This window comes from Pseudorca crassidens, chromosome 4 (assembly GCF_039906515.1).
Source record: "Pseudorca crassidens isolate mPseCra1 chromosome 4, mPseCra1.hap1, whole genome shotgun sequence".
NCBI lineage: Eukaryota > Metazoa > Chordata > Mammalia > Artiodactyla > Delphinidae > Pseudorca > Pseudorca crassidens.
In genome coordinates, this window is record NC_090299.1 from 42278583 (window position 1) to 42290074 (window position 11492).

Here is an 11492-nt window from a genome sequence, read left to right on the forward strand (position 1 = left end):
ACCTTAGAGCTGATCTAGGTTTGAAATTAATCAACCAACTACTTATGTGACTGACTTTGGGCAAGTAGTTTAACCACCTGACACCTCAGGGTTTTCTTCTGTAAATTGGGAATAATGTTTCATAGACTTGTGAGAATTAAATGAAATAATTCACATAAAGCTCTTATCACAGTATCGGATAGTAAGTGCTCTATATAAAGTAGCTAGTTATTTTACTGAGTATCTCTTTTTGTGTGTATTCCATAGGATATTATGTTCTCCTAGAGAAAGTATAATGTAGTCCTACTTTATAGGTTTTTCATCTTTTTCAAAGGCATGTATTTTCTAAACCATACTGAAATTTGGGGTGAAATCACTTACCTTGACATATTGCCTCATTCTTATGGTTAATACAGGCTATGCATTCCTTCTCTTTCAAGAAGAGAGCTCAGTTCAGGCACTAATTGATGCTTGTATTGAAGAAGATGGAAAACTCTATCTGTGTGTTTCCAGCCCTACTATCAAGGACAAACCTGTAAGTAAATGCTACTCAAACTTTAAGTTACAAATGCAAGTTTTCCAAAAACAGTTTTGAAATGATCATTAGTGAAAAAATAAATAAACTACCATTTTGAGTTCAATTTTTTAAAATTCATATAATTTATTATATCTGGATAAAATATTAACAGTTTGTTTCCAAACCCATCTATCCAAAATTTTGAACAGTACAGTGGCACAAAGCTCATCAGCTATTAAAGGAGTGAGACCTAATACAGTAATGTCATTTTCTTCATAGGTTCAGATCCGTCCTTGGAATTTAAGTGATAGTGATTTTGTGATGGATGGTTCTCAGCCTTTGGATCCTCGAAAAACAATTTTTGTTGGAGGTGTTCCTAGGCCATTAAGGGCTGGTAAGTAGAATGTTAACAAATTTTGTTTTTTTTAAAACAATCATTTAAATATGAATTGATTCGGTACACATTTGGTACTATTGTGTACATGTCACCGCTGGGTGGGTGAAGGGCAGATTCTCCTTCTCCAATAGTTGCTTGCTACAGAATTTTGAGACAAATTCTGAGAATTGTTCTTAAGACCATTAAGGAACTGGAGAATTGGACACTCATCTATCAATATTGATAGCTAACTCCAAACAGACTCTGTAAGAAGAATCCACTCAAATACTGCATTTATGACTTTCTTAAGTGTAACTCTCTAAGATAATGAGAATTTGGGGTCTTTTTATGGAGTTTGATTCTGATATCTGAAGAAGAAATACGGGATTTTTTTTAAAGACACTTTAGATAAGTGAATGATAAACTTATGTTCATCAGTAATCAGGAACCAGAGATCTACCAGAAGAGGTCATATAGGAACATAATTATAGATGTAAATGCCCGCCATACAAGCAAGTTTTATGATACGGTGTACCCTTGTGAAGTGTGTTAGCGCCTTCCATCACTGAAAGCATCCTCTTCCAGTATGGGAGGTGCATGTTAAAGAACTATTCACACATGTAAATACTTACAGACATAGCTACTACAAAGAAAGACTAAGGGGAACAGAAGAGCATACAGCAAGGAAATGTGCTGTAATCTGATATTTTAAAGATACTTGTATTTGAGCTGTCATATAAAGATTGAACAGAAGGAGCAGGGTTAGGTGGTAGGAGGTTGTGAAGAGTGTTTCAGACAAAGGGAACAGCATATTCAAAGATCTTCAGTGGAGGGAAGCAGAGTGCCTCGGAGAGACTGAGGGAAGTCCAGAGTCACGGCCTAGGATATAAGGAATGAGGTGAGAGATACAAGAAGACATTGAAAAAGTAAATAGGAGTCAGATCATACAAGTCTAATAGCTAACTTGTTATTTATCCTCAGAGCAACTGGAAACCAATGAAGAGTTTTTAAGTAAAAGAGAGACATGATCATATTTTCATTTTTAAAAGACCAGTTTAGTTAATGACTTGTGGAGAGGGGAGTCAAGTTGAGAGTAGTTATACGTAGACCAATTTAGGAGCCTGTTTTTGCAGTCCAGGAGACAAATAGTGGTGGCTTGGGTTAGTGGTAGTGGTGGTGGTGGAAGAGCCAAGTGAACAGGTGTCACAGATATTTATAAGATAAATGCAAAGGCTGAATCTCAGTTTTCAGTCTTAAGCTACTAGGTAGACACTGGTACCGCTAACTGAGAAGAAAAAGAACACTGGAGAAAGAGCAGGTTGGAAGAAGGTTGTGGTATTGGTTTTGAAAGCTAGTTTGTGCCACCATTCAGAGTTCCTAAGGAGAAATTTCAGTTAAGCCATTGGTATCTGCTATATTTTTAAGAGAATCACTCTTGCTGCTGTTTTGAAAATAAACTTGGGGCAGGAGGCAGAAACAAGGAGATAAGTCTATTGCCATGATCTAGATGAAAAAGAATGATACCTTGAAACAGGATGTTAGTGATGGAGGCAAAGAGATTGGATTCTAGATATGTCTTGGAAATCAAGTTCATAGGATTGCATACACAGTGGGGAAAAAAGAAAATAGAAAGGATGAAGCCAGGGGTCTTGAGTTGACAACTTCATCTTTTCCATTGCTCACTGAGTCAGCAAAAACTCACTCGAGTAGGTTTAATTGGATGGTGGAAGATCAGGAGTGCCATTTAGAACATACTGAGTGATGCAGTGTCTGTTAAATATCAATATGACTTGTCCAGTAGACAGTTGAGTTGTCCAGTTCTTCTGTGGTGAGAGCAGGTGAGCTCTAGTACACAAGAGAAAGGATTAGATTTAGAAAAGAGCATTATCCTATAGACTTTCACTTTAAAAAAAAGTACTTAAAAATTGTTGATTTACTGTGTTCTCTCCCATTTGATGTGAACTACTTTTCCTTTTCAAGTGGAGCTCGCTATGATCATGGACCGGCTGTATGGTGGCGTTTGTTATGCAGGAATTGATACAGATCCTGAGCTAAAATATCCAAAAGGTGCTGGTCGAGTTGCTTTCTCCAATCAGCAGAGCTATATTGCTGCCATTAGTGCTCGGTTTGTTCAGCTTCAGCACGGTGATATTGATAAACGTGTAAGTTGCATATTGGGAAATCATTTAAGTCCTATCGTGAGGTGCTGATCCAAAGCTTACTACCCTACAGAGTTAATAATGTAATTCAAAAACCGAGTGTTTATTTTTCTATATTCCTTTAGCTCTTAAAGAGTATTATATCAAAATATCCCTGAAATGTAAAATTCTTGAGCATACTTTAAATTTTAGGTATAATACACAAAATATAAATATAATTTTAAAGGCAGTTCAAAAATTTTTATCAGCCAATAAGGTCTTAATATCCTTTTAACTATAGAGGCAGAGCTTGTTTTAAAAACTTGTACTCTGGAGTCAGACTACTTGGGATCCCATTTCCACCATTTGTTCTGTAACCCTGGGCAAATGAACCCTCTTTATGCCTCTTATTCCTCACTTATAGAATGGAAACAGTAATAGTATCTCTTTCACAGTTATTTTGAGGAGTAAGTGAATTCACATATGTAGAAGCACTTAGAACAGAGCTTGGCACTAAGTGTTACTTAAGTGTTACTTATTTTTGATTTATAAAATCTAAAATAAAAACACATTTTGTATATTTTCCTAAATATATGCAAAAATAAATATGTAAATAAAGTAAATATATAAGATGATTGTCCTAAACTTTAAAACATTTACTCTTTAGTAGCATTGCTTAGGTCATCACAATAAGAACTTTTAGGAAGTGTTATGGATGATAACTGTGAAAGCTACCCTATTGAATAATTTCTAATACTGATTACCATCTAAAATAAGAGAAAGGAGTGAACAAAACTCAATTGTTTCTATACAAATCTATCTCATGCTAAAATCTGTGAATAGTTCCTGAATAATCACGTTTACATTTGTAGTACAGATGAGATATACTAAAAATATGAGGTAAATTAACTTTTTTATACCCATTACCGTAGATATAACTTGAGTGAGTACTTATTTTACCAGTGTAACAGTTTCTTGAAGCTTCTTCTCTGAGGCTGTACTGTTTTGGGGGCAGGGGAGCTGGTTAACTAATACCCGTAGACCATAGACTCTAGAAGTAGTCCCCAAAATTTAATTATCAAATCATACCATTTAGAAAAGACGTACAGCATAAGTTCAGTTCACATTTGCAAAGTGGCATTTTTGTTTGCATTGTTACTAAAAATGTTGCCCCCCCAATAAAGAAAGAAAAAAATTAAGTATCTAAGAAAAAGGGCTCTGCTTTTACTCAGACATGCTATGAAATTTTGTTTAACTGATTTGAACCTTAGAGTTCCTCTCATTCAGTAGTTTCCAACCTCCACTGCACATTAAAGTTACCTGGGAACTTAGGAAAACCTTGACATCTGGGTCCTATCCCCAGAGATTCTGCTGTAATTGGTCTGGGATGCAGCATGGGCAGCAGTAGTTTGTAAAGCCCCCAGGGTGATTCTGATGTCCAGCCATGCACCAGCGGTCCCCAACCTTTTTGACACCAGGAACCGGTTTCGTGGAAGACAGTTTTTCCACGGACGGGCGTAGTGGGGGTGGGGGGGATACTTTAGGCAGCAATGTGAGCGATGGAGGGGATGGTTCAGGTGGTAATGCGAGCTGGGGAGCAGCAGGTGAAGCTTCGCTTGCTCTTGCTCCCTTGCTTGCTTGCTTGCCCGCCGCTCACCTCCTGCTGTGCAGCCTGGTTCCTAACAGGCCACGGACTGGTACTGGGCCACGGACCGGGGTTTGGGGGCCTCTGCTTTAGACCACTGATCTAGTCTAACCCCCTACTTTTGCAGAGAGGTGATAGGGTCACAGAGGAAGTTATTTACATATTATATAATTGTAGTTGTTTAATATGCAGAAGCAAAGGGAAAAAATTATTGCAGTGTCATGCTTCATACCTCTTTGTTTCCAAAATGATAGTGGAGGACCAATTATTTGGGGCAAAATATTGATTCTTAAAGAGAAACCCTGATACAAAGCAAGTGAATTGAGAAACACTTGCCTTCTTAAAAAGTCATTAAACTACCTGAGAGAAAAGTTTACTTTTTTAAGATATGTGCTACTAAGGTATGTTTTGAACTTTATTTGAAAGAATTTGAGCCTTAAATATTTTACAAGTCATTAGTTTTGCTTATACAAAAAAATCAAACCCTTAATCTTTATACCTTTCATCTCTCTAATAAGAATATAGTTATTAAACCATAAAAACAGATTAAATTTAAATTTATAGCTGATAATCCAAAGATACACAGGATACTTATTTGGAGGGAATTAAAATTGTTTATTCAACTCACCTTTTAGGCTCATGAACACTTTGAAGTTTACTTTCATCTCCCTGATAGCCATGAAGAACAATCACCACAAATGTGTAAATCGTTTTAAATTTTATATGTTATTCCATGAGTAGTATAATTCACTGTGACTTCTGGTAGTTACTGAAGTGAATTGTGATATACTTCAAGTTGGCTAATTAATTATTAATCATTTTATTAGTTATGACTCCAGGTGATTGTGTATCATAGATAGCTCCTCTGAAGGGAAAAAGGGAAAATAATGGAAAATAAGAATAGTGAAGAATCAATGAAACTCCCTTTCACACATTCAAGAGCTGTTAGAGATTATTATTAATCGCAAATAGGTTTTGACTGTATTCTAAAATCATAAATTTGAAATCCAGTTTTTCATCTTTGAAGTTTTGATTTTGAGTTAAGTAGATTAGCTTCATAAAATAATATCTAGAATTTAAAAATATGCAAAAGATACAATTTAGGACAATAAAATGTCCAATATATATAAAATATGTTTATCCTAACCCTAACCATGAAATACAAATGCAAACAAAAACATAATTTCATTACCCTTCTATCAAATGTTTGTTTTACAGTTCTTTTCATCAGTCAACTAGGTTGTTTGTAGTTTGCTGTTATTGTTTTTGTTCAAAATAATGCTGAAGAAAAATACCCTTATATATTCATTTTTTGCACACATGCAAGTATTTCAGTAGAATACATTCAAAATAGAAATTGTTGGGTTATTATTCTTTACCTTGGGCAAACCAAGCCCTTTAAACACTCAATTTTCTCTTCTCTCCTGAGGAAAGGCAGAGATCTTAGGCTGCCTGGCACTATTCAGTCAGACAAAAGTAGTAACCTTTCATTCATAAAGTTATTACAAGCCAGAAAACAAGGCTGTTGCAGCTAATAGTAGCTAATGTTAATATACAGAGTATTTGCCATGTGCCATACTATCTTCAGTGCTTTTACTTGCATAATCTAATCCTTACAGCTCTATAAAGCAGGTTCTATTGCCTTTCTCATCTCACAGATACAGAAACTGAGGTTAAAAAGTTTAGTATTCAGAGCTGACCTAAGTCTGAGGTCTTCTACTGAGTCAGGCTTTCACAGTGGGACTTTGACTTCATATCTTATAAATACACAGAAGTCTAGACATACCCTTAATAAGGTTATCCACAGTTCTGGTTTGTCTGTACCAGTTATTTACAAGCAGGGTATCGCTCTCACCTGTAGTAGAGACGCATTGTCATGATCAGTGGCTGCTGGGTTATGCCATCTCACAAGTGGCACTGGAATGAGAAAACAAAGGTGTAAATACTATTTGTCTTCCATACCCTTCTGTTTTTCACTCACAGTCACCCCCACCTCTGAAAATATTAACACACAGGTGTTTTAAAGATGTTACTTCAAGAAAGGTGAGGGTGGAATGTTTTGCTAATCAATTAGGATTCTATAGTTTTTTTTAATTATTTTTTGTCTTTGGAAAAGAGAGTTATTTAAATACTATTCAGTTTATAGTTCTCAGAAGAAAACATATCAAAATACAATAAAATTGCCAAACTAAGAACTCATTTAATCATATGGTCAATTATGAACATGAAACATAAAAAATGATTAGTGCAAGAACAAAATGATTTAATTTTTTTTAACCTACTGTATGGTGAAGCTATTACCCAGGGAAGATGCCTGCTTTCTCAGCATTGAATGTTGTTGGTCCTTTTCTCTAGAACATTGTATGAACCTTTTAAAGTATTGCTAAAGTGACTTTTGAAGCAGACTTAATGGGATATGTTTTCTCTCTTTTTCTAGGTGGAGGTAAAGCCATATGTGCTAGATGACCAGATGTGTGATGAATGCCAGGGCGCACGCTGTGGTGGAAAATTTGCTCCCTTTTTTTGTGCCAATGTCACTTGCCTGCAGTATTACTGTGAGTTTTGTTGGGCAAATATCCACTCTCGTGCAGGACGTGAGTTCCATAAGCCATTGGTAAAGGAAGGTGCTGATCGCCCACGTCAGATCCACTTCCGCTGGAACTAAGAATAGCAAACCTGCCTCTGTTTAACAAGGAAAGAAAGGGTGCATGTGGCTTACTGTGTCTGAAGATACTGACATGCAGAAGAAATAAGTGCATTCTTCTGCTTTCACCCCAGCTATCAATACATGCATCTTTATCAGCAGCCAAAACACTACAAGCCTCTTGTTTTTCACCAAAACCCTACATCTCAGGCTTACTAATTTTTGTGATATTTTCATGTTAATATAAAATGTTTTTTTGTATTTTCTCCAAGTTATTTTTATATGTAAAGTTAAAATTAGATATGAGAATGTTTTGCGTAGGGGCAAACAGTCTGCTGCTATATAGTGGGTGAAGCGTGCACTTATTTCTAAACGTGGGTTTTTAACTTCAAGATCTGCCCCAGTAATTTACCAAAGGTAGCAAAATAATAGTGAAGATGGAATATGTCTGCTACAAATGCTTATTTTTATTGTTGCTATTTTCAGTGTATACATAAACTAAAAATTAGGGTTGATTTTTTTGCTCTCCATTTTGACTTGCAAGAAATAATACCTCAAGATAATCTGATTTATTAGCTATTTTTAAACATTTTTAATCACAAGCTGTATTAGCTTTGCTGCTATATAGGTGTTATGTGTAAATGCCACCTATTAATACGGGATTGAAAACGTTAGAGACACACTGCATTGCAGATAAAATGCAGGCAGCACAATATGGCCTAAACTGCCATAGTTTTAGAATGTGAAAAAAAATGCATGTTTACTTAACTGTATACACCATATGCATGCACTAGAATTATTAACTAACAAGAGGTGAGGTATTGCAAATGTTCGAAAAAGCTCTCTTGAATCTAGGTAGCATGAACAAATTATAAAATTTGTTTAAAAAAAGCAAACTTGCATGCATTATTGTGACTTCAAGTTAAAAAAAAAAGTCCTACATGTGTACAATATGCAAATTAGTTTTAGATTAGAGAGTGCAGCCATTTTGTGATCTGGTCGGTAGTGGAATTTGATTTTATGCAGACTGGATGTAATATTTGTAATCCCTGTGCAATTTTGTGATGTGCGGTTCTAATTCATGTGCAGTGATATAGTATAGATAAAAGACTGAGTAAAAGAAAATTACTAGAATTTTAAAGAAAGTTGATTTTAGCCCCTTTGATAGTTCATGGTTAAGACATCCTTTATAAACCAAAGATGGCCAGCACACTGCTAACTGGTCACCAAATGTAAGACCCACAGGAAGCCCATATTTAAACAAAGGAACTTTATCAAAGAATGCAAAACTTTAGTAAACCTAAGTAAAGTCAAAATGGAGATGGGGAAATATACAGATGGCTAGTTGCATAAAATTCAATTTTACCTTAAAGATAATGGTGAAATCTGGCTTAAACTTGCATACATGTTTGACCTATGTATATTGGGGTCTTCTGTCTAAACTGGGGTCACTGTTGCATGGAAATTGTTGTTCTTAATGGTTAAGAATTGCTTTTTAAAAAAAAAATTTTGATGAAGGAATTTTGGTAATGACTTTGCTTGCAGTTTTTTTGAGAAAGTGGCATGGAAACATGCAATAGTTAATGAGTTTCTTTTGGTACTGAACACTATTAGAATATCATTAGTGATATTTTTTCTCTTTAGAGCATTTTTAATGCAACTAGCCCCTATATTTTAATGTAAGAGTTACTCTGCAATCTAAGCAAAGCACCCAGCAATGGTAGATGTTTTTTTTTAAAATGCTGAAATAAGATTCTTGACTCTAAAGAGAGAAAATTACAAGGGTGTTGCCGTATTGCAGCCCCTTGGGACAATCCTTCACGTGAGCAAAGTGTTGATCTTAATACTGGTTGTCTATGGTGTGCTTTTTTGTACTGTAAAAATATGTGGTTCATGTCTAACTCTGCTGTTTTATTGTGGTTGTGGTTCAAGTTTTTAATGTTTAAAGTTGATGCTGTTTTCAGAAGAGCTTTTTACTAATTTATTTGTCAATGTTCCCTATTTGTTACTTAACCATGATCCTCCAGATTTTTGGAGTATTCTTTTCTAACCTTAACCCTGCCAACCTTGATCCATTTGACATTTGTTATGCACTATTTTTATATCTCTGTGAGAGATTTTTCCAACAGTCAGCTATTTTATGGCACACTTTTTTTGACTGATGACATCTCCTTTGCTATACCTCAATTTTTGGAATTTAGAAAAGAAATCAGTAGTTTTGCAATGTTAATTATTTAGATATTTAATTTCGCAGATTTTTAAACTTTATTTTCATAATTTCTGCTTAATGTTTAAAATTGAAGAGCCTTTTCATGTATTAAATAATGAACACTAAAATTATATGATGAAAATAATTGGAGATGTTGAAAATCACTTTCCCTTCTTAAACAGAAATAAATATTGGAAATGAAGGGAAATGTAATAGAACACCCTTTTTGCCATGGGTAAAAATGACAGAAATGTATGGTTTGTTTTCCCTTCATTTCTGTTACAATTAAAGCTTATTAGTCTAATCTTTTATTCCTTCCCCACCTTCCCCCTACCTCTTTTTTTTTCTTTTTTTTTTTCCTTTTATTTACTACATTCTTATTTTCTAACTGTTAAACACTGTATTGGAATTTTTTTTAACTTACAGATCATATTTATTTTACTATTTTTGTAGAAAATTCTTAATTTTGATTGTATTTTTGTATTTTCAAAGCTTCTTCATTTGTGTTCCCTAAATGTTCTTATTGCTGCCCAAAAGTATGACTGTGGAGGAAAAAAAAACTTTAAAAATCCACACTTTTTGTTAAGAAGGAAACATTTAGCATTTATATATTTGTGTATGGAAAACACTTGATATTTTATCCCTGTTGCATCTGGCTGCACAGAGCCTCTCCTCAAAGATGCTACAAAACTTGAATATAACACATTTTGGAAGGCTGACTAACCTCGATTCTGTGTTGTGATGTGCAATACTGTTTCTAATGTTTGTATAAAAAAAATAACAGTGTAAACCTTTTTAATGCAAATTTATTTTTTTCATTGCATATTTTGCAGATTTTATCCACAGTGTCATTTTTTACTGTCAGAAAAGATACCCCTTTTGTCATTGCAACTATTTTTTAAATCCAGAAATCTTTGTACTGATGTAAATGATTGTAGTTATTTTGGATAGTGTTTTGCTAACAAAAGGAAAGACTTTTTTCATGCATATTTCTATTTTGTTTTTTTGGGTTTTATTTTATTTTAATAGTAGTAAAATACTTGGAATAATTTTTCATATTCTTGTCATTAATATTATTTTGTATTTTTATGTGGAAATATATAATTTTATGACACTAATTGCTAAAGTTTATTTTATGTTGAATTATTTTTGGAGCTGAAATCTTTGTAATATTAAAGCAACTAGTTTCTAATTCCCAGTTTCTGTATAGAATCGCACAAGTGGTTTATGGAGTGTTTGGATTGTAATTATAAATGGTTCTTTGATATGCAAATTAATATTTTCAGTTGATTTTATTTTATATTCCTAATGGGATGTTAAAGCCGTTTTTTATTTTTTTCTAAATAAAAAGAGAACCCATGCTTTTATGGACACTAGATAAACGCCTTCAGCTTAAATTTTTTTGTTAAAATACTTTAGTTTATTTTATTGTTATCTTCCAGGTGTCTAAATCTCCAGTCTGTCTGTTGTACTGGTAATTTAACTCTGTAATGGAATAGTTTGCTGCCAACTATTTATATTAAGTAATTTTTAAATATTTGTAATATTGTTGACTGACTAATAAACTATTAAGTTATTGGCATAGTTGTGGAATCTTATTCTTTAGTTCAAATCTATCAAAATATCCATGGACACCAGTAAAATATTTTTTACAGAGCTGAGTGACAAGGCTATATAAAGAAGCCCAGGCCACTATGTATTTTAGTGTGAGGATTGCAAGGGAAACTTGGAGATCATCTAGTTCAGTATTTGGGCCCCAAAGACCCTTTGCATCAGTTCTCCTCCCCATCTCACCCTTAGCCCCACATACATACCATAGAAATTTGGGTGTTAACAATCATCACAGATAATTAGTGTTACTATATCTAAATTGATGCTGTACTTAAAAATTTAAAAACTGTTTACCATGTTGCGAAGGGCACAATTTCCATGATGCTTTCTCAGATACCATCTAGTTGGGAACCACTTGTCAAAAAATTATTAT

At 34.2% G+C, this 11492-nt stretch overlaps 1 protein-coding gene across 12 annotated transcripts in view; it reads left to right on the forward strand.

The window, feature by feature from the left end:
* The window catches only part of CPEB2 (cytoplasmic polyadenylation element binding protein 2), a 64264-nt gene extending 53172 nt beyond the window's left edge, over positions 1 to 11092 (forward strand). For all 12 annotated transcript variants that reach the window (XM_067735537.1, XM_067735539.1, XM_067735538.1 and 9 more), the window contains 4 exons: positions 396 to 514; positions 776 to 890; positions 2853 to 3034; positions 7093 to 11092. In XM_067735537.1, coding sequence (XP_067591638.1) covers positions 396 to 514; positions 776 to 890; positions 2853 to 3034; positions 7093 to 7320 — 644 coding nt within the window. In that variant the 3' untranslated portion in view covers positions 7321 to 11092. The remainder of the gene's footprint in view (positions 1 to 395; positions 515 to 775; positions 891 to 2852; positions 3035 to 7092) is intronic.
* Positions 11093 to 11492: the final 400 nt, after the last annotated feature.